The following is a 24,405-nucleotide window of genomic DNA, read 5'->3' as shown; positions in this document are numbered from 1 at the left end:
AATTGTTTGTACCGTTGAACCTACGTTTTGAATTATTAAAGGAACATCATAATTCAGCACTTGCTGGGCACCCGGGTAGTAAAGCAACCTTGGAGCTATTGTCTCGTCGTTTTTGGTGGCCAAGGTTGCGTCAGGATGTATTGGATTTTGTGTCTTCTTGTTCTACCTGTGCGCACGCAAAAGTTTCACATACACGTCCTGCAGAGTCTCTATTAACACTCGTCATTCCCAATAGACCATGGACACATCTGTCAATGGATTTTATCACTGACTTACCTTTGTCTGCGAGTAAAACAGTTATTTTGGTAGTAGTGGACAGGTTTAGCAAAATGGTACACTTCATTGCGTTACCCGCACTACCTAATGCTAAGACTCTTGCTCAGGTATTCGTCAGTGAAATCGTGAAGCTTCACGGGGTCCCCTCCGATGTTGTTTCGGATCGGGGTACCCAGTTTATTTCTAAATTTTGGAAAGCTTTTTGTTCCCGTTTGGGGGTACACTTGTCCTTTTCCTCAGCTTTCCATCCTCAGTCGAATGGACAGACTGAGCGTACCAACCAAAACCTGGAGACATATCTAAGATGTTTTGTGTCTGAAAACCAAGAGTTGTGGTCATCATATTTACCATTAGCTGAGTTTGCCATAAATAATCGTCGTCAGGAATCCACTGGCAAGTCACCATTTCTTGGTGCATATGGTTTTCATCCCCAATTCTGGGGTTCCCGAAGAGGAACGGTTTTCGTCATCTCTTTCATCTGTATGGCAAGGTGCAAGCTAACTTGAAAAATATGGGAGGTAAATACAAATGCATGGCTGATAAGAGACGGTCGCCAGGTCCGGACCTAGGAGTGAATGACTATGTGTGGTTGTCTACTAGGAATATTAAATTGAAGGTTCCCTCTTGGAAACTGGGTCCTAGGTTTATTGGCCCTTACAAAATTGTAGCCATCATCAACCCCGTGGCTTTTCGCCTGGAGTTACCTCAGACTTTTAAAATCCATAATGTTTTTCATAAGTCGTTACTCAAAAAATATGTTCCACCTCTAGAACCGTCACCGCTGCCACCCCCTCCTGTTGTCGTGGATGGTAATCTAGAATTTCAGATATCCAAAATTGTTAATTCTTGTCGGGTCCGCCGCTCTCTTCAATATCTGGTGCATTGGAGAGGTTACGGTCCCGAGGAAAGAATGTGGGTTCCTGCGTCTGAGGTAAACGCCGACAGGCTAGTTCGGGTTTTTCATGCCTCTCATCCTGAGAGACCTGGTCCTGAGTGTCCGGAGGCCCCTCGTAGAGAGGGGGGTACTGTCACGAGGGTGTCAAGAACCACGCCTGACTCCGTTATACCCCGGGTCAGGAAGTCGCAGCGGTTGGCTGCACGCTCTATGTAGATAGGACTGTTTCCTTATGGTAGCTTTCTGGGTTTGCTTTGCAAACCCTTTTGGCTCACTCAGGGATCCGTAGCTCCTTCTCCTCAGCTGTTCCTTGTCCAGCACTCCCAACCTCCTTATATTCCCCTCTCACACTTCTCTGGTTGCCAGATATAGAGCTTCCTGCCTGGACATCTATTCTGACCTTCTGGAGCTGTGTTGCTGCGTTCTCTGGTAGTTGGTCCAGAACGCTACCCTCCAGATCCCTGTTGGACCTTTGTGGTCTATTGTGGTCGCCCACCTGGGTGAATGTGTTTGTCTGTTTTGTCTGTCCTCTCCCTGGTGTTTCCCTCTTAGTGACAGTGGTGCGGACTAGCGATCCCACCGGCCCGTTCACTATCTAGGGCTCATTTTAGGGAAAGCCAGGGTTTAGGCACGTGATCACCGCACGGGTGAGGAACCCGTCTAGGGACGTCAGGGCAGTCAGGTGCCAGCCGCAAGGTGAGTTAGGGGTCACCACCTTTCCCTCTCCCTTGGGCAGGGCTTTCCCTTTTTCCTCCCTGTGCGTGACGCCGGTCATTACAACCTGCTTCCACAAATACTGCTCTTCTCTAGGGACTTTGGCACAGGGTTATTTTAAAAATGACAGGCAGAGGAAGAGGCACGGCGTTCCGCAGGGGTGGTAGGGGACGGGCAGGTGCACCAGGCCGGAGCCTAAGTGGGAAGTTGGAGAAGGTGCGTGTGATTACGTCAGAGGACGCACCAGATTTGGTTGAGTGGCTCACTCACCCTTACGCTTCTGCACCCTCCTCATCCTCTGTATTAGCACCCTCCTCACTCTCTGCTGTGTGCACCCCCAAAGACACCACCACCATAGCCCCTCCACTCGAGTCAGAGGTATTTTTTTCTCCTATCCATTTCCAGACCTTACGATGCGCAGCCATTCTTGGCATCGGATAAGGAGGTAGCAACGGCCACCACCCATTGGTCTGACGATAGTACCCAGATCAGCCCAAGTAGGGTGGTCCCCGCTGTTGCTGTCTACTCCGAGATCTCTAATGTTAGTGTTGGTGAAGGTGACGATGATGACGTGTCGATGGACGTCACGTGGGTGCCCACAAGAGAGGAAGAGGAGGGGAGTTCAGAGAGAGAGACGGAGCAGCAGATAGGGAAGAGAAGCAGGCAGAACTTGCAGTGCACAGGAGGCAAAAATCAGACTGCAAATGTATCTGGAGCAAGTCATCCACCATGCACGGTCACATCTTGCGCTCACAGGACGCCGGCACATGGCTCCGCAGTGTGGGCTTTTTTTAACGTGTCAGCTGCTGACAATAGTGTTGCCATCTGCAGCCTGTGCTGTCAACGCATAAGTCCCGGTAAGCCCAACACTCACCTAGCGACGACCACCTTAAGAAGGCACCTGGCCTCCCATCACCGAGCCCAGTGGGAGCAACGCTGTCAGAACCCACAAAGCCACACTCCCGGCGCTCCACGTCCTGCCTCTTCTCCTTATCTTCTCTGCTCGCATTTGTCCTCCACTGCACTTTCCAGCATGCCATAGTTGCGTTCATCTGGCACAAGACAGGCTTCCATGGCCCAAATGTTCGAGCATAATAAAATGATGACGCCGGATAATCCCCTTGCCCAACGGCTGACTGTTGGCTTGTTGGAACTGCTAGCCCGCCAACTTCTGCCGTATAAATTGGTGAACTCGGAGGCCTTTAGAATATTTGTGGCCATTGGCATACAATGGAAGGTCCCCGGAAGGAAATATTTCTCCCAGAAATGCATCCCTGAACTATATGGCCAAGTTCAGCGGCAAGTTAATATATCTCTGGCACACAGTGTCGGTGCCAAGATACATCTGACCATAGACACGGGCAGGGAAGGTACATAACTTTTACTGCCCACTTGGTGAACCTACTGACGGCAGTCAAGCATGTAACCCGTGGCACCCGTGTGGATTTGATGTTACCGCCATGGATTGCATGCAGGCCTGCCCCTTCTCCTACTCCATCTTCTGTCTCCTCCTCGGCTGACTCTTCGTTTTCCACTGCTACCGCCTCTTCCGCTGCACCTCCAGAACCTATTCGACATGCCAGATGAGACGTTGCCATGTGTGCTGCGGCTGTTGTGCCTGGAAGCCAAGAGCCACACCGTTCCTACACTCCTTTCAGCTCTGCGGTCACAGTCCGATCAGTTCCTAACCCCGCTCAATTTGACAGTTGGTAAAGTGGTGTGCGACAACGGTGCCAATCTGCTGAGCTCGCTTAAACAGGGCAAAATGACACACGTGCCGTGCATGGCACACATCCTGAACTTAGTCATGCAGCGATTCGTTGCCAAATACCCTGGGGTCCAGGACATCTTGCTGCAAGCCAGGAAAATCTCTGGCCATTTTAGAAGATCTTACACGGCCATGGCTCTCCTTGCTGACATTCAGCGGCGACACCACTTGCCTGTCAGACGTCTGATTTGTGACTGCCCAACACGCTGGAACTCCACCTTGTATATGCTTGAAAGGCTTCTCCAGCAGAAACGTGCCGTTAACGACTACCTGTACGAACTCTGTGGCAGGACAGGTTCTGGGGAGCTTTTTTTCCACCATGCCAGTGGCTGCTCATGCGCGACACATGCAGTCTTCTGCAGCTATTTGATGAGATCACCAAACTAGTCAGTGGCAGCCAGGGCGCCATCAGTGACATCGTACCTTATGCTTCTTTCTGGAGTGTGCATTGCGTTGTTGCATTGATCAAGCCGTCGAGGAGCAGGAAGATGAGGAAGTCCCAATGCTGACTAAATTCCCAGGGGGGCTACTCCATATGAGACAAGTCAGCAGGAGTCTGAAGAGGAGTCAGAGGAGGATGGTGCCTGGGGGAGGAGGAGGAGCAAGAAGAGCAGGCTTTAAACTTTTCGGGGATCCCTGGTGTTGTCAGTGGTTGGGGGGAGGAGACCGAGGATGACATTATCATTGGCGAGGAGCAGGAGCCAGGCCGCTGCACCTCTTTCAATTTAGTGCAAATGGGGGCCTTCATGCTCCAGTGTTTGAAGAGGGACCGCTGTATAAAAAGCATAAAGGGCAAGGACCTGTACTGGGTGGCAACGTACTTAGATCCCCGGTACAAACACAAAATGGTGGACATGTTACCACCATCACAGAGGGCTGTCAGAATGCAGCATTTCCAGGCCTTGCTGCGAGAGATGATGCATTCTGCTGTTGCGGGCGCTGGCAGAGGAATTTCCATCCACAGAGAAACAGTTGCGAGTACAAATCCTACAGCTCATGCAAGAAGAGGGCGGTTTGAAGATGTGTTGGTCACTTCAGATATGAGATCATTCTTGCAGCCAACCCATCGACAGCCGCCGTACGGATCCAGCCTCAGGGAAAGCCTAGACCGACACGTGTCCGACTATATCGGGTTAACGGCTGATGTGGACGCTCTGAGAAGCGCAGAACCCCTTGATTACCTGTTGCCAGAGCTGGCACAATTATCCATGGAACTCTTGGCTTGCCCCTAGTCGAGTGTCCAGTCCGAAAGGATGTTCAGCGCAGCAGGGGGGATCGTGACCAATAAGCACACCCGCCTATCTCACAACAGTGTGGATTACCTCACATTTCTAAAAATTTATGAGGCATGGATCTCGGAGGAATTCAACGACCACGTTTAATTGAATTTCCTCATGGTCCCTGTCTTGGTTAAATACAGCGGCATAAAAGGCCTTTTCTGTCCTGTGAATGCCTAATGTTTGGGACCTCAAAGGAATTTAACACCTGTGACGACCACATGTTATCAAATTTTAACTATTATCATTTTGGAGTTTTTTCAAGAGGGGGCGATTTCGTTAGCTGTTTTTAATCCAATTTTATATATTTTTTGTTCTTTTAAACATATGTATTTGACATCTATTTGTACTGGCCTGCAGTAAAATTGATATACCTCCAGCCACATAATTATTTGTTATTTTCTGTCCAATGAATGCCTAATGTTTGGGGCCTGTTCTACACTGGCCTGCAGTAAAATTGATATTGAATGGCCGTCTAACATACCTCCAGACACATAATCACTTGATCATTTATCTACGTTAAATGCATAATTTTTGGGGCCTGTAATCTAACTGGCCAAGAGTAAAATTGTTATACGGTGACCGCCTAATGTACCTCCAGCCACATTATCAATTGTTCTTTTCTGTACGGTGAATTAATAAAATTTGGGGCCTGTAGTCCACTGGCCTGCAGTAAAATTGATATTTATTGACCGTCTAATATACCTCCGGCCACATAATCACTTGATCTTTTATGTACGGTGAATGCATAATTTTTGGGGCCTGTAATCTAACTGGCCAACAGTAACATTGTTATACGGTGACCGTCTAATATACTTCCAGCCACAACATAATTACTTGTTCTTTTCTGTCCGGTGAATGCCTAATGTTTTGGGCTTGTAGTCCACTGGCCTGCAGTAAAATTGATATCCAATGACTGTCTAATATACCTCCAGCCACATAATTACTTGTTCTTTTCTGTCTGGTGAATGCCTAATGTTTGGGGCCTGTACTCCAATGGCCTACATTAATATTTTTATCCATTGACCGCATAATGTACCTCGAGCCACATAATCACAATTTCTTTTATGTCAGGTGAATGCCTAATTTTTAAAGACCGTACTCCCGTGGCCTAAAATAAAAAATTTCTAGGCTCCAGCAGGGCACATTTCTATGAATTTCCCTTTATGACGCTTAAAAATGGCCCCTGATTAAAATACATATTTTTGGGGGGAATTTTTGCCATTGATCCCCCTCTGTTATTTCACTGTCCATGTTTTGGGATGATTTGTGCACTTCTTGTAAGTATTTGGTGGCTGCAAATATGACCTGAAGGTTTTTTAGGTTCGCCTGCCATTAAAGTGAATCGCCGCAAACTTGCTTGATCGCATTCCCGGCCGATGTTCGTCCATCACTATTGATAAACTACAGAAGGCTGTTCCTCTACCGGACCATTTTAGCGCAAGTGTGAAACTAGCCTTTGATTGCCAGATAGAGAACAGAAATTTGTCACTCCACAGAACACGTTTCCACATCACCAGAAGCCAGTGGCGGCATTCTTTACACCACTCTGTTCAATGCTTGGCATTGTTCTTGGTGATGTAATGTTTGCATGTAGCTGCTCGACTATGGATGCCCATGCTATAAAGGTCCCAGCACACAGTTTTTGCACTGATGTTAATACCAGAGGAGGTTTGGAAACCTGCAGTTATTGAGTCAGCAGAACATTGGTGAACAAACTGACTGCAACAATGCAAGTTACATGGAACTCTGAATTGCCTGCAACTTTTTTGCTATTTGGCTGTGTTTTTCGCTGCCAAATCACAAGTCTAAAATAGGCAACAACAAGTTGCACAAATATATTTGGTCACCCAACTTTTGTGAGTTTTGCTGCCGTTCAGCACATACCACCCCAGCTTTATACATACAAGACTTGAGGTCTATGTGTCCAGGATGCTGTTCTCTTCACTAGCTCTCATACACTACTCGCAGAAAGATATCTGGCTTTCAGGTGAAATTTATGGAAAACTTAAAAAGTTCACGCTACAGTTATATTATAGTAGGGCATTTAAAGGGGTTGTGTCACTTCAGCACGTGGCATTTATCATGTAGAGAAGGTTAATACAAGCCACTTACTAATGTATTGTTATAATCTATATATATATTGCTTCCTTTGCTGGCTGGATTCATTTTTCCATCACATTATACATTGCTTGTTTCCATGGTTACGACCACCCAGCATAGGTGGCCGTGCTTGCATAGTATAGGAAAAAGTGCTGGCCTTTGTTGGCCGAGACCATGGGAGCTGACATACCGTAGGCTGGTGCTTTTTTCTGTAGTGTGCACGCATGGCCACCACTGATAGATTGCAAGTCAATGGGGACGGATCCGTTTAACTCTGACACAATGGAAAACGGATCCATCCCCTATTGACTTTCAATGGAGTTCATGATGGACACGTCTTGGCTATGTTAAAGATAATACAACCGGATCCGTTCATAACATATGCAGATGGTTGTATTATCAGTAACGGAAGCGTTTTTGCTGAGCCCTGCCGGATTCAGCAAAATCGCTAGTGTGAAAGTAGCCTATGATATTGACACTTTTGTATGTACCTGTTTTTTGTTTGAAAAAATAAGTCAATCAATAAAAAATTCTGATAAAAAAAAAATATGTCAGCACAACTCCATTTCTAGTATCTCTTCTTGCTTGTACTGAGTGCCATTAATGCCTAAGAGTGTATTCCTCTCCACCCTGCAGAGTTTGCTATGGATGCTCCTATGTCTTTCAACACTTATGCACAACTCTACCCCTCCAAAATGCCTTGTGTGCGCTATCCATACTATCTACAGCTTGTGAGAACTGCCCATCTTTGATGTTTTAGCCCCCACTCCACACTCTGACCTGTTGTATACAACATTTCTGCTCCCTGCTGCTCTATTAAAGGGCTCATACGCGTGACCGTATGTATTTTGCGGTCTGCAAAACCCTGATCTGCAAAGAATACGGATGATGGCCGTGTGCGTTCCGTATTTTGCGGAACTGAACAGCTGGCCCATAATTGAACAGTCCTATCCTTGTCTGTAATGTGGACATAATAGCACATGTTCTATTTTTTGTGGAGTAATTTCCTTTTTTTGCGGTCCCATCGAAGTAAATTGTTCTGCATACAGGCTGCAAAAAAAAACAAAAAAATGGAACGGACACGGAAACCAAATACGTTTGTGTGCATTCACTTTTGTGGGTCCACAAAAAAAACTGAAATTACTCCGTGTGCATTCCGTTTCCGTATGTCCACATGGCCATTCCGCAAAAAAGATGGAACATGTTTTATTCTTGTCTTTTTTGCGGACAAGGATAGGCATTGTTACAATGGATCCTCAAAAAATGCAATACAGATGTCCCACAGACGTCATTCCTATTTTTTGTGGATCCGTTCTTTGTGGGCGGCAAAATACAAACGGTCGTGTGCATAAGCCCGAACACTGAGAGGAGAGCGAGAGCTCTGATGGCTCCATGTCCAGTTCAGCAACACCAGCAGCTAGGTTAATTACCCTCTCTGCAGAAGCAAAATGAGTGGGAATTTTTTATTAGAATAATTAGCATAAAGGGACTATTTAGAGTGTTGCTTTAGGGTGCATCCACACAGAGTAATCTGCAGCATGTCCACCTCTGATTTCACCCTTTACGCCTGTCTGGCTGTACTCTAAAGGGATATTCTGTTGTAAGCAATTCATTGCTGAGATTGGAATTCCTGTCTTATGTGGCAGCCAGGATGGCCCAATTTCTGGAAACAGTGGTGGGTTGTACTACACTTTCCTAGAAACTGCATAACACATCGCGTACACTGGCTTTGTAAGTCTGGAACTAAATGGAATACTTCTTTCATTTTACATTTTGGAAGCAACTGAACAATACAATCAGTACAATGGTCTCTATAGCCTTTAAGTTACTGAGAAAGAATTTACACGATTATTTAAAAATGATTTATTCTAGAACAGATTGAAAACTCTGTTGTTTTTTCTGTTTAGACGGTCATTAGTCATTTTCTTTTCTTTTTTATATAATTGTAGGTAATCACTTTGTTCCTGCGTCAGAGCACTTGCTGCGAGAGAAAATACTTTCTAAGTTCTTATTTTGGCTTATGGATACCTATGTTATACAGTTACTGAAAGCATTTTATTACATCACAGAAACCAGCTTTCAGAAAAATAGACTGTTCTTTTATAGGAACTGCATCTGGGGACAGCTTCAAAAGATTGGTGTACGGTAGGAGTGTGAAAATTTCTTTTTAACACAGACAATTTTAGCTTTTTTGTTTGTTTTTTCTCCTCGCTTTCAATAACTTTTTTCATTTTTCTGTCAACATAATTGTATGAGGCCTTGATTTTTGCGGGATGAGTTGTACTTTTTATTTGGAATCACTGTATGTACTATACCATATTATTTATTGTGAAAAAATTTGTGGGGTGAAATGGGAAAACCCCCACAATTTCAGCATTGTTTTTTGGGCTTCATTTTTTATTGCATTGCCTTTATTCTGTGGATCAGTACAAATATGGCAGTACCACATTTTTCTAGTTTTTGTTATGTTTTATTACTTTCAAAAATTCTAATATTTTTGTGTCTTCATATCTTAAGACATTTAACTTTCAATTTTTTGTCGACACAGATGTGGTGCCGTATTTTTTGTGAGGTGTGCTGTAGTTTTTATTATTACCATTTTGGGGAACATGTGACTATTTGATCAATTCTTATTCTAATTATTTTCAGAGGAAAGGTGACTAAAACACATCAATTCAATCTTTGGGCATTTTCATTACAGTGTTCACTATATTGGCTAAATAACAATTATATTTTAATAGTTCACACATTTAAAAATGCAGCATGCAAATAGTTTATTTTTTTAATAGTAAGATTTTTTTCATTCATTTTAGAAATGTTAATATTGGGGGAGTAGATATTTTTGAAAACTTTTATTTAACGGTTTACTTTTATTTATTTTTTCATTAGTCCATCTAAGCGACTTGTACTTATAATATATTGCAGTGTATTGTCAATTTTACCATGATCCTATTACACCTGGAACCTGGTAGGGTATAATAGAAATATTTACATGGCAGGCCAGGCAACAGAGGGAACCTCTCACCTCTCTCAAGACAACCAGGTGCCACAGTCATTATAGTCATGGTATTAGTGGGTAGTTAAATGAACGGGATTGGAACACAGCTGACACCAGCCACATATCTAGCGGGACTCCGCTCGGCAGCCTATGCCATATTTCCCCCGTTCACATTCGCTGTGAACACATTACTTCAAGCAACAACCAGTCAAATTCTACTTAGGCAATAACTGCATTGATTTTCGTATGTATGCTGTATGATTTTCATGTTTCTCAGCTGTTTGATATTAAATGTTCATCTCATGAGAACTGTCACCACATTTTGGCACCCCCAGCTAATACCACTGTTTAATATTTGGGAGAGCCCTGGTTCTGAAGATTTTAATTATGTTTGTAAAACTCACCTTCTAACCCCCACTGATCATGTAATTATTCTCCTCCGACGAGTCCCAATGAGTCCTCCTATTGACTCAACATTTCTGTTATACAGATAGGCAGTGCTCAGGCTCACTCATATGCCCTGATATACACCGTCCCAGCCCAGCAGCTGCTGACTATGAATATTCTGTGAATCAGTCGACACTGCAGGTGTAGCGTGCTGGTGCACGTGTCCTAGGGTTGGCGTCCCACAGAAAAAATTGCAATAAAGGACCGACACTCGCTGTTCGTAGTTTTACAAATATTCTTTTTATTGCCACATAGCTATATCTGTGATGCGTTTCGGCACAAACTGTGCCTTTGTCAAACAGAATATGAATATTTAAGAGGTGGGGGTGGAGTGCATGGAAGGAGAAGGAGTGGTTTAGGTGTGAGTGACATGTACAATGCAATCTTTTTACGTTTGGCTAAAAGAATTACATAATACATAGAAACGGTTGGGGTCATTTTCAAACTGGTATGAAGTAGAACTGGCTTAGTTGCCCAAAGCAACAAATCAGATTCTTCCTCTTATTTTCCAAAGGAACTGTGAAAAATGAAAGGTCGAAATTGATTGGTTGCGCAACTAAGCCAGTTCTACTTTACACCAGTTTGATAAATGACCCAAGTGTCTGTTAGGTACGGCCACTTTTTCCTATTATGTTGCTTTTACAGCTTTGTGGCCTTTAGACATTCACTTTCTATGTCTTGTATTTTTATTTTCAAAGGAAACACATGACAAATGTAAAGCTACGCTTAATGTCGACTGATGAAATAGAGAATATGAAGCAGCAAAAGAAGACCCCTTTGGTCTCCAGGTTACGTTTCATACCAAAAACAAATGGATTGCGTCCAATTGTGAAAATGTGTGATACTTTGGGATCCCAACAAAGTAAAGAGATTAAGCAAAGAAAGGTAAATGATGTAGTATGTAGCCGGTATCTACTGTATTTCTTTCTGAACTCTTTACAGAATCACCTTGTCAGTACTATAAGTGACTTACAGAGTGTATCTGCAGAAAACTGATGTTTACTATGTGAACGTATAAAAGTTGCCAAATCTACAAACATGGCTGCCGTCGCTTTATAACTGATCAGAATGTAAGCTGCTTAAAATGTCTCCAAAACTGTTTAAAAGATACCACATGGTTGTGGTCAACGGAATTCTGTGCTGATAGATATCACAGCCATGAACTGCTGCACCCTATGGCCACGAGGTTAGTGGGTGGCAAGGAAATGCATGCAATATATACAAAAGAGAATACGATGTGTATATAAAAGTATACAGCATTAGTGAACGAAGGGGCTATATTACAGCCACAAAATGGTTAAAAAACTTCAGTACACTATATTCATAACCAGTAAGGGTATGTTCACATGATGGATTTGGAAAAAAAGCATCAAATCCACGCTGATTTAAAAAGTGGATTTTTAAAGACACGTTTTTTGGGGGGTGTATACTTCAATGCAAATGTGAAATTCTGCTTGCAGTTTATAGAGGTTATCTGCTCAAAGTGTACGTAGCGTTTTTTCCACTTCCCATTTATTTCAGGGGGAGATTCATTGCCGATTCCATGTCAAGATGGGGCAAGCTGCTTCTTTTTTATTAGTTCAGAGCATTAATTTGTGACTACAGTTTAGTTACAGTGTCTACAGGTAGCGTGAGGCGCACACCCTGGCTTATCATTGGCTATTGCAAGGCCATGATTGATGTAAAAATGGAAATTAGACATGATTCACAGTATATGTGTTAAATCCACTACAAGTCAGCCCTGTAAACAAATGAAAATGCAATGTGTCGTAGGGTAAATCATTCCTCACTTTACTGTCTATTTTGAGGTTGTTCAAATTGTTATGTCCCAAATGAGTCCCATCAATTTATTTGGCTGTTTAATTATCCAACAATGGAGATAATGTATTTCCTAGTAAGTTAAAGGGCATCAAGGGTCAGCAGATTTGTACCTATGTAATTGCTACATGTATGCATGGTAGCTGAAGGCATCTGTATTGGTCTCATGTTCATATGTTCCTGTACCACTGAAAAAAATTTAGTTTTAATATATGAAAATGAGACACTAGGAGCAATGGGGGCGTTGTCGTTACACCAAGAGAATCAGCTTTCTCTGTAACTGCTGCTTCCTTTGCACTTTAATTGACAGGGCCGGGCAGGGTAAATAATAATACTAAATTTCGAATTTGGGGTAATGCTGTAGTAGAAAATCACACCTGTAACATCCTTAATTTCAAGTACAGTGCATTCACAAAGTCAGACCCTTTAGCTGGTTTCACATGAGCGAGTTCACACAAAGTCGCAGTGTGTGTCTGCGGAAGGTACCGTCCTGATCCTGATTGGATCGCATAGCATTATATTGATTTACGATGCTATGTAACCCGTAGAGTTCTGGAATGTATTTTATAACACTGACATAATGCTGTCAGTGTTATTCAGTATGTTCCAGAACTCTAAGGGTTACATAGCATTATATTGATTTATGATGCTGTGTGACCCCCTCAGTGCTATGGAGGTCAGTACTGGAGCTTCAGCAGACACACGCTGTGTTTAACTCGCTCGTGTGAAACCAGCCTTTCACTTTTTTTACATTTTGTTGTGGCCATCTGCTAAAATTAAAAAAAAAAAAATGCAAGTGTTTCCCCATCGTTCTGTACTCCAGTCTTCTTGGAGACGGAGTTTGCACTCCAATCTTCTTCAAGGTTTGCACACCTGGATTTGAGGATTTTCTGCTATTCTTCTTTGCAGATTCTCTCAAGCTCTGTCAGGTTGGATGGAGACTGTCAGTGGACAGTCATTTTCAGGTCTCTCCAAAGATATTCAATTAGGTTCAAGTCAAGGATCTGGCTGGGTCACTCAAGGACATTCACCGTTGTTCCTTAGCTAGCCCTGTGTTGTTTTGGTTGTGTGCTTTGGGTCATTGTCTTCTTGGAGGGTAAACCTTTGGCCCAGTCTGAGGTACAGAGCACCCCGGATCAGGTTTTCATTAAGAATGTTTCTGTACTTTGCTCCATTCAGCTTTCCCTCACCCATCTCCCTGTCCAAACTGCAGAAAAATACTCCCACAGCATGATGCAACCACTACCATGCTTTACTGCATGGATGTTATTGTGCAGGCAATGAGGTGTGTTTGGTTTCTTCTAGACATGCTTAGAATTGATGCCAAAAAGTTCAATCTTTGTTTCATCAGAACAGAGAATCTTGTTTCTCACCGTCTGAGTACCCTTTACATGTTTGTTTGTTTTTTTTTGCTTGTTTTTTTGCAAAGGAGAAGCTTCTTTATGACCACTCTGCTTTAAAGCCCGAATTGTCAGATATGAAAAAGGAAGGAGAGCATCATCAGGTAGAATTAGGAGAAAACACTTAGATAAGTGGCCGCTCAACTTTGGTTGTTGTGCTCAGGGTACAACAACCTATAGCACTGTATGTTAGAGTTGTCCCCACTGCTGCTTGCCGTCTGTCTGGTCCTGGGTGGAATCCGAAACTATTGCTACTAGAAATTGAAGAAGGGAAAGCTGGAGCTGGTGACAGGGCTGATAACATTGATAACTATAGGAGAAAAAAAATGCTCTCTTCACTGCGTTTCAAATTCGTACTGATTCTTCATCAGTACAGAGATCTCTTCCATGATCTATTTATACCCAGGACTGTGACAAGGGGACATCCTCTGTGTTTAGAGGAAAGAAGGTTTCTAAACCAATATAGAAGAGCATTCTTTGCGGTAAGAGCAGTGAGACTATAGAACTCTCTGCCTGAGGAGGTGGTAATGGTGAGTTCACTAAGAGTTCAAGAGGGGCCTGGATGTATTTCTGGAGTGTAATAATATTAGACGTTACAGTTATTAGATTTCTGGAGAAAAGTCATTGATCCAGGGAGTTATTCTGATTGCCTGATGGGAGTCGGAAAGGAATTTTCTTCCCCTAAAATGAGGAAAATTGGCTTCTACCTCACAGTTTTTTTGTTTTGTTTTTTGCCTTCCTCTGGATCAAACTATATGTTACTATAGATACACCATAAGTTGATACACAAAGTTTAATGGCACATTTTGGCAGTAGAATAAAAGCTCACAGGGGTGTTTTTAAATTAAACCACAATTTATTCTCTCCCAGGGTTGTCATCCATAACAGCGCCGCCACAAGCTCCCATTTTCCCTTTGTCAATTTCTCATAAATACTAGATTGGTGGAGTGCTGCAGAGATGGTTGACTTTCTGGAAGGTTATTCCGTCTTTACACAGGATCTTTGAGCTCCGCCAGAGTGACCATTGGTTTCTTGGTCACCTTTCTTACCAAAGCCGTCTACCCAGATTACATGGTTTCTTATGGGGTAGCCACCTCTAGGAAGAGTCCTACTTGTTCCAAACTTCCTCCATTTAAGAATTATGGAGCCCACTGTGCTCTTGGGAATTTGCAGTGCAACAGAAATTGTTTGTACCCTTCTCCAGACCTGTTCTTCCACACAATCCTGTCTTTGAGCTCTACAGGCAGTTTGCTCTGATAGCTATGAGACCTTATATAGATAGGGGTGTGTCTTTCCAAATCATATACAGTTTCTTTTACCAAATCTCTCTTTATTGAAATAGGAATTTGTTACACTTACAATTATGGATCCAACAACAGTTGGAAAGATGTTTGTATTCAGTAAGCTTTTTCCTGGGTGTTGTTACATCCCTCCGGGTGTAATGTAGATTCGGAGGTGGGAGAAGGCTACTGAAATCTTAGATTAACCCATCCTAGATGGATGCAAGTATAATAGTAGATCTGAAAGGTGGATGCTATTTGCACATAACAGGGGAGCAGTGAGGGGGGACGGGTGTGAGGGGAGTGGGTGTGGGAGGGGGGGATGTCTGTTGGAGATATCAACTCAAAGAGAAAGTCCTTCTGGTGTGATTGGAGGCATAATATGTAGGGAATGATGGTATCATCTTTGTTTTAAAGATATTAGGCAGAATGGTCAGGAGTATTCATCACCTGCTGGTCTTTGGTTCTAGAGACCAGGGTGGAGGCCTGGGTATATCATAGGGTTATGCATCAGCCAAGGTAGGAACACAGCTGCTAGTGGAAGTCCCTGTACACCTTCCAGGGTCCCCATATTTTCAGGAACTTATCGCGTGAGTGGATTTCCCAATGGGCGAGTTCCTCAAAGCGGTAGATTTGGTCAACTTTTTCGGTCCATGCTGAAGTGGTGGGAGCAGAACAGCTCCTCCACAAGAATGGGATGAGTAGGCGAGCTGCTGTAATGAGCATAGTGGGGAGGTTATGTTTGGGTGGGGTGATAGTCTCATTTGGGCACCATAGTAGTATCAGTTTGGGATCTAGTGATGTGTGAGTAGCAAATTTTGTTTATAGTTGAGCTCAGCTCTTCCCAGAAGGGCTTCATGATTGGGCAAATCCACCATATATGAGAGAGGGAGCCCACTTCCAAACCACATCTCCAACATAAAAAATATATTTTTTCGGGTTGATCATATGTAAGTATTCTGGGGTATTGTACCACCTAGATAGCAATTTGTACGAGTTTTCTTGTATTTTAAAAACTTTATTAAATCCATGTGAGTTGGACAAAATAAAGGCCTTTTCCGGGTCTGTGAGTTTGATCGAGAGCTCCCTCTCCCACGCATTTAGGAAGGTTAATTTAGGTGGTAAGGCTGATAGGAGTAGTTTATATGATAGAGTAGTCGTTTAGGAAGCTGGGGTGCTTCTAATAGTTTGTCAACCCCAGGACACTTCTCCCTGGTGAGCAGGGGGTATAGTAAGGTGTCTGATGTCCCTTTTGAAGGCCGATAGATGTATGAAAGAGGCTCTCTGCACACTGGGGAGGTTGAGGATGCCGTTCTAGTCGGTTCTGACATCTAGCATAGAGACCTCACAGAATGTGTGGTTGGTTAGGGGAGACTACACACCGGAGGGCTCCGTCATATTGGTATAAATATATGGTTGCAAAAGATTCAGGGGAAGGTTCGGATGGGGTAACCTGATCTCCTGTGTCTTATAGATCTTGGACCACTCAGCTAACATGCCCCGCATCAAAATTGTCGAGGAAGAGTCGTTGTGTGAGTGGCTTTGGATCCCCCAAAGTGCAAGCTTCTCCTTGTTAGTCAGGAGGTACCTCTCCAGTTGTGAGCATAGGCTTGAAGGATGTGGAGAGAGTAAGATTAGGCTTCTACTCAGTTGTTCTGCTTTGTAATATTGGTGGATGTCTGGGAGCCCAAATTCACCAAACCTTTTCTCCCTCATCAGAAGGGAATATGCGATTCTGGGGGACCTCTGGAGTAGGTATGTAAATGTTGGCACTATGTATGTCTTACGGTAGTTTTTTCTACCTATCCAGGAAATGAACAGGATTTTTAAGGACTTGCGGTGTGAGCGTTTTGACTTTAAGGCTGGGTTCACACTTGAGCGTTTTACAGCGCGTTCAAACGCGCTGTAAAACGCTCAACACATGAAAACCAATGCTTCCCTATGGCCCTGGTTCTCACTTGAGCGTTTTACAGCGCGTTTGAACGCGCTGAAAAACGCCCTACGCTCAAAAAAGTTCTTGAGCTTCTTTGGGGCGTTTTGTCGCGCGTTTGCAGCCATAGGACACTGCTGTTAATCACACAAACGCGCGTAATACGTGCGTTGACTATGGACAAAAACGTGCGACTTAAACGCGCATATCAAATACGCTCAGGTCTGAACCCAGCCTTAGAGCGGTGTGTAATTGAGGGCGAAAAGTTCCTTGGTGTTTGCTGAAATATGAATTCCCAGATATTGTACGCTTTTAGATGCCCAGGAGAAGGGGGTGGAACGTTTCAGTGCATTGACAGTGGAGTTTTGACAGGAAATGTTGAAGGCAATTGATTTACTATCATTTATTTTAAAATTGGAAATGAAGCCGAACTTATCCGCAAAGGCGGCTGTAAGGTGATTGTGAGGTCCAGCCGTAAGTCCTTGGATCAGTGGGTCCTGTCTAATTTTACAGAGCAGAGTTTTCATAACTAGTACGAATAAGGCCGGTGATAGTAGGCAACCCTGTCTCATGCCATTGAGTATGTGGAAGGGGGGAGATAGGGTACCATTATTTTGACCCTGGCAGAGGGGGCCGAATAAAGTGTGAAAATTGACCGTATGAACTGGTCTGGTGTGCCGAATCTTGACAGAGCAGCCGACATATATTGCCAGCTAACCCGGTCAAAAGTTTTCTCAGAACGCATGCTGGGAGAGAAAAACTCCCTCTTATTGAACTTATGAAAAAAGTTTGGGCAAAGGTGAAGCAGCTAAGAGGTGTAGGTGGAATTAGTGAACTTTCCCCTATTGGAAAGAATCATCTGTTGCCCGAATTTTTTGCCATACCAGGACTTAGGAACTGGGAAACTTATGGAGTGACGAGAATTGGCCAATTAATTGAGGACAAGATATGTAAGTCATTTCAAAACCTGCAGCAGGAATTTAATATTCCTAGGGGGTGGTTCTATAAATATCTCCAAATGAGGCATGCCCTTGAGGTCACACTGCGGAAAGGATGTGTGATAGCTCAGATGGAGGTGGTTCATAAGCTTGTTCTCCCGACAGGGGGAGGTAAAAGAGGGCTGATATCACAGTTGTATGCTCTTTTATTGGAAAAATTCCTGGAGTGGTTTCCGCTCTCAAGAATGAAAAAATGGGAGGCTGACGTGGGGGTTATGTCTAAAGATAAGTGGGAAGATATATTGGAAGGGGTCCCCAAGGTGTCCTTGAGCAAACAGGGCAAACTATCCCAGCTATTTATTATACATAGAGTGTACAAAACACCGGTGTTTCTAAAAAAGGTTGGAGTAAGAATTGATGACAGGTGTCCAAAGTGTATGGAAGAGGGTGCGGATTTGTTACATATGCTGTGGTCTTGCCCAGTAATTGGTAATTATTGGGAGGAGGTAAGAAATATGATTAATAGCAGAATGACATTGAGAATCCAAAAAGACCCAAAGGTGTGTGTACTGGGATATGTGTCTGAGATTGGAGGGACTGAATCGGTCAAGGTAGCTGTGGGGAGGTTGCTATATGTGGCCAGGAAACTGATTGCTATGAGGTGGATCCAGGGAAGTCCGCCTACACTGGGTGAGTTTGAACGGAAGGTGCATGACATGATGATACTTGAAAAAGGGGTGTATGTGAAGAGAGGGTGTCCGCAAAAGTTTGATAAATTGTGGAGTGATTGGTTATCTCATACTCACGTGGTTATATAGGCTCGTCAAGATCAAGACTAGTTATCAGGGAGGGGGGCGTTAGGCAAGGTGGGGGGGGGAGGGATTTGGGGGGATTTAGATATGTATAATCCTTTGTTTCAAATATTTGTTTTAACATGTATACACGTTATGTACTGATACTGGATAAAACTGTGTGTCGTTATTTGTACGGTTACTGTTGTACTCTGACTCCACATGGTGGATAAAGCAAGAAAGAAAAAACAACGTATTGATTTTTGTAACACTATGTATTTATTGATTCAATAAAAATGATTTGATTCAAAAAAAAAGTTTTCTCAGCATCGGTGTTGAAAAGCGCTAGAGGGGTCTGAGAGTTTTGTGCCCAAGTAATCAGGCGCAGTAAACGTATTGTGTTCTCTTTACCCTGTCTGCCAGAGACAAATCCCACCTGCTCCCTATTAATTATTTTGGGCAGGATTGATTGGAGGCGCTGTGCCAATATGTTCGACCACCACTTAACATCTGTGTTCAATAGGGAGATAGGGTGGTAACTGCCGCATTCTAATGGATCCTTTTTGCCTTTATATATTACTGTGATGTGGGCTTCTAATGCTTGGCTTGGGAGGGAACCTCCTTTAAGGAGGTGGTTACAGAGCGTTGTAAAGTGGGGGACCAAGTTGTCACGGAAGGTTTTATAGTATTGGATAGAAAGCCCATCGGGTCCTGGGCTTTTCCCAGAAGGGAGAGAGGATAGTATTTGACGTGCTTCTAATTCTGTGATGGGGCAAGTAATTGTTCAGATTGGGGGATTGAGATGGATGGTAAGTCAGGGGAGGAAAAGAATGCTGTGGTGGCTTCCGGGATAGTGGACGGGAGTGGGTGGTCAGAGGGGGGCAAATTATATAGCTCGGCGTAAAAGGCACAGAAGGCTTTTGAATCTCTGGGGTGGTGTTGTGTTGAGTTCCCTTCATGTCCCTAATGGAGTGTATGAAGGAGTCAGATTGTTGTCGTTTAATCATTGCCGACATTAATTTGTTACCCTTGTCTCCATGTGCATAAGCCTTGAGTCTGGAGCAGAGGAGGATCTTTGCTGAAGTTACATTCAGAAGGTTCTTCAGCTCTGTGCGTAGCTTTAGAAGCTCCTGAGCTGCTATTTTGGCTCTGGATTGCTTATGTGAGATTTTCTAGTTTGTAAATCTGGGACATTAGGGTGTCAAGGGTCATAGGCGTTTCTTTTTTGTTAGGGAGCCTAGGGCAATAAGCTCACCCCTAATTACTGTGCGCATCGCATAGTATGGATGGCGAAGTCTGATCAGTCTGCTTGAGTCTAAAGTACTCTTCCAGGGAGAACTTAAGCTTCAATATATTTAACCCCTTAAGGACCAGGCTCATTTTCACCTTAAGGACCAGGCCATTTTTTGCAAATCTGACCAGTGTCACTTTATGTGTGAATAACTTTAAAACTCTTTTACTTATCCAGGCCATTCTGAGATAGTTTTTTCGTCATATATTGTACTTCATGACACTGGTAAAATGGAGTTAAAAAAATGTATTTATAAAAAAATACCAAATTTACCACATTTTTCAGAACCCACTTTTTTAGGACCTGTTCAGGTCTGAAGTCACTTTGTGAGGCTTACATAATAGAAACCACCCAAAAATGACACCATTCTCGAAACTACACCCCTCAAGGTATTCAAAACTGATTTTACAAACGTTGTTAACCCTTTAGGTGTTCCATAAGAGTTAATGGCAAATGGACATAAAACTTCAGAATTTAAATTTTTGGGCAAATTTTCCATTTTAATCCAATTTTTCCAGTAACAAAGTAAGGGTTAACAGCCAAACAAAACTCAATATTTATTGCCCTATTTATTGCCCTGATTCTGTAGTTTGCAGAAACACCCCATATGTGGTCATAAACTGCTGTACGGGCACACGGTAGGGCACAGAAGGAAGGGAACACCATATGTTTTTTGAAAGGCAGATTTTGCTTGACTGGTTTATTTACACCATGTCCCATTTGAAGCCCAACTGATGCACCCCTACAGTAGAAACTCCCAAAAAGTGACCCCATTTTGCGGGATGAGATGTTGGTTTGATTGGCACTATCTTGGGGTGCATATAACATTTTGGTCGCTTGCTATTACATTTTTTGTGATGTAAGGTGACAAAAATGGCTTTTGACACCGTATTTATCTATATATTTTTTGTTGTGTTCACCTGAGGGGTTAGGTCATGTGTTATTTTTATAGAGCAGGTTTTTACGGACGCGGCGATACCTAATATGTATACTTTTTTTATTTATTTAAGTTTAACACAATAATATAATTTTTGAAACAAACAAAAAAAAAAATCATGTTTAAGGCTCCATTCACACGTCCGCAACGTGTTTTGCGGATCCGCAAAACACGGACAGCGGCAATGTGCGTTCCGCATTTTGCGGGCACTAATAGTATATGCCTGTTCTTGTCCGCAATTGCGGACAAGAATAGGACATGTTCTATTTTTTTGCGGAACGGAAGTGCGGACCCGGAATGCGGAATGAAATTGCGGACGTGTGAATGGAGCCTTAATGTCTCCATAGTCTGAGAGCCATATTTTTTTAGGCGATTGTCCTATGTAGGGGCTCATTTTTTGCGGGATGAGATGGCGGTTTGATTGGTACTATTTTGGGAGGCATATAACTTTTTGATTGCTTGCTATTACACTTTTTGTGATGTGAGGTGACAAAAATGGTTTTTTTTACACTGTTTTTTTTTTTTTTTTTAAATTACGGGATTTACCTGAGGGGTTAGGTCATGTGATATTTTTATAGAGCAGGTTCTTACGGACGCGGCGATACCTAATATGTATAGTTTTTTTTATTTATTTTACTTTAACACAATAACAGCATTTTAGAAAAAAATAATAATGTTTTAGTGTCTCCATAGTCTGAGAGACATATTGTCATGTGATATTTTTTTACCTGAGGGGTTACGTCATGTGATATTTTTATAGAGCAGGTTCTTACGGACGCGGCGATACCTCATATGTATAGTTTTTTTTTATTTATTTTACTTACACAATAACAGCCTTTTACAAAAAAAAATATTATGTTTTAGTGTCTCCATAGTCTGAGAGCCATATTGTTTTTTACTTTTTGGGCGATTGTCTCATGTAGGGGCTCATTTTTTGCGGAATGAGGTGCCGATTTAAATGATACCATTTTGGCGTACATACGACATTTTTGATAACTTTTATTACCTTTTTGTGGAACTAAGGTGGGCAAAATTTCAATTTCATCATAGTTTTTATTTTTTATTTTTATGGCGTTCACCGTGCGGGGAAATTAACATGACCGTTTCATAGATCAGGTCATTACGGATGCGGTGATATCAAACATGTGTAGTGCATTTTTTATTTTATTTTTTTTAATCAGTGATAAATGTGTTTTTTTTATTTTTCCTTTTTTTTTTTCACTTTTTTTTTTTACTTTTTTTTGACCCAGACCCACTTGGTTCTTGAAGATCCAGTGGGTTTGATGTCTGTATAATACAATATTTACACTATAGTATAGTTAAAATGAAAATATCTGTCATTTTGAAGTTTCTGATCCCCACGGTCACGGACCGCAGGGATCAGAAAATTCCGAAAGCATTGCAAACCGCAGGTCTGAATTGACTTGCGGTTTGCAGCGATTGCCGATACGGGGGGGGGGAGGGGGGTCACGGGACCCCCCTCGGCATTGTCACAGAGTGCCTGCTGAATGATTGACTGTGTCCTTAAGTACCGGGACATCAGTGCGTACCTGTACGCCCTGTGTCCCCAAGAGGTTAATGGGTCCGCTATCAGCGTATCATTTATTCGCCAATTCCATTCTCTCTTGAGTAGGTCTTTTAGGAAAATGTGGAGTAAGATCGGGGCATGGTCCGAAAGGGTAATCTTACCAATACTGGCTTTCATAATAAGTGAGGCATGGGCAGTGGATAGGTAGTCTATTCTGTGGTAAGAAGATTTCACATGGGAGTAAAATGTGTAATCGTGGCATAAAAGGGTTGAGGGTACGCCAGACGTCCGTAACTCATAAATTTTTCAGGGCTGCTCTTAATTGGCCAAGGAGTTTGTAGGAGATATGTGTGCGTTTAGTGGAGGAGTCTAGTTCTGGTTCTAGTAAGACATTAAAATCACCCCCCAAAATAACCACACCTTTTTTCAGGGTGCTAAGTAGTTTGAGGGTCCGAACGAGCCACTGTGTTTGGCCCTTGTTAGGGGCATATAAGTTTGCCAGTGTGACCCAGGTGCCTGCGATTGAGCCCTTGATAAACATATAGCGACCCTCAGGGTCAGCAACGGAGACGGTGTTTGAATGGAAGTTATGAATGGCAATGCTAACTCCTCTGTTTGCTGATGAATATGTGCTATGAAACCATTGGGAGATTCATCTGTGAGGTAAGTTAGGAATCTTACCCGTTTTAAAATGAGATTCTTGGATGAAAGCTATGGAGACTTTGTCTTTGTGAAGGAGTGGCTCGTTCAGACCCTGTGCATTGAAAGATGACACTACAATAGATACCATGATAACAACACACTCGATTGCATATTCAGTGAGATCTCCAAGGGATAGGGTTCAGTAATGGTAGTTGGAGAATGATAATTGGGGAGGACGAGGGGGAGAAAATTTTTAAACCTTAACAATATTGGCAATCAACCACATAACTGGGGTAGGTGAGCGCCCTACTAAGCACCTGGGAGCATACGGTAACACTGCTTTTGAGGCGAGTGTAGAAATGTTCTCAGGTGGGGGGCCCCGTAGAGTGCCCTGTGGTCTCTTATGGACCAGTAAAGTAATGGTGGGACCAGAACTGGAGGTAGACTGGCTATACTCCCTTAGATCATGTATATCAACATAGTGCAAGTAATATAACAACTATAAAGTAAGGAAAAGTAAAGAAAAAGTGAGAAAATATAAAAGATATGTGTACATCTGGGTGTCACAACCGCAATGGGGGACTGGTAAAATGGTAGGTCGTCGAAGTGGTCTGGTGGCACACGGGCAGCTGTATGATACCTTAGCGGAAAGAGCCCCGTGGTAGGTCCAGGTTAGAATGACAGAGTATTGGAGGGTTACCGCAGACTTTTCTCGCAGCGTGGATATGGGAGTCTCTTGAGGTGAAGCGGGAGGATCAGGTCGTGTTTCTGGGTGTGCGGCCCTTCTGGGTTTTATCCATCTTCCCTGGCGACACAAGTTTCCAAGGGTCTGAGCGAGGTGGGCATGGCAGCGCGGTTCACCTTGGTCCACAGGCATCCAGGAGGGGATCTCTATGGGGGTAAGTCACAAAGTGCTCCAGGCAGCTGTAAAGTTTTGTGGCGACCTGATCGTTATTTGTTTGCCATTTTTTTGTGATTGCGAGGCCAAACTGGTAAAGCTTTCAGCACATCTAGAAGGGGTCTGAGGATTCGGCGTTTGGCCAGGGTAGAGGGGGCCAGATCTTGAAACATTAAGATGTCGGCTTCCTCATATTTGAGTGAGTTGGATTCTCTGCAGCTTTTCAGGATGTCTGAAGTATCGACATAGCTTAGCAAGCGGCATATCGTGTCGCGTGGCGCCTCATTCGTCTTGGGCCTAGGGCGCAAGGCCCTGTGGATTCTTTCAATGATAATTTGAGCTGCCCTTTCCGGGCCTAATAATGAAGCGAATAATTCCCTGGCGACTTTTGGTAGCGTTTCAGTTGCCACTGATTCAAGGATTCCACGTATCCGCAAATTGCGCCGGCGTCTGCGATTCTCCTGATCCTCTAAT

The 24,405-nt window shown here is 43.2% G+C and overlaps 1 protein-coding gene across 2 annotated transcripts in view; it reads left to right on the top strand.

Moving 5' to 3' along the window:
* The window catches only part of TERT (telomerase reverse transcriptase), a 153,529-nt gene that overhangs the window by 32,806 nt on the left and 96,318 nt on the right, over positions 1-24,405 (top strand). For both annotated transcript variants that reach the window (XM_040432958.1, XM_040432957.1), the window contains exons 3-4: positions 8,983-9,178; positions 11,177-11,363. In XM_040432958.1, coding sequence (XP_040288892.1) covers positions 8,983-9,178; positions 11,177-11,363 — 383 coding nt within the window. The remainder of the gene's footprint in view (positions 1-8,982; positions 9,179-11,176; positions 11,364-24,405) is intronic.

Source organism: Bufo bufo, chromosome 5 (assembly GCF_905171765.1).
Source record: "Bufo bufo chromosome 5, aBufBuf1.1, whole genome shotgun sequence".
Lineage (NCBI taxonomy): Eukaryota > Metazoa > Chordata > Amphibia > Anura > Bufonidae > Bufo > Bufo bufo.
The sequence above is the reverse complement of the archived record's forward strand: the minus strand, read 5'-3'. Positions and strand labels throughout refer to the sequence as shown.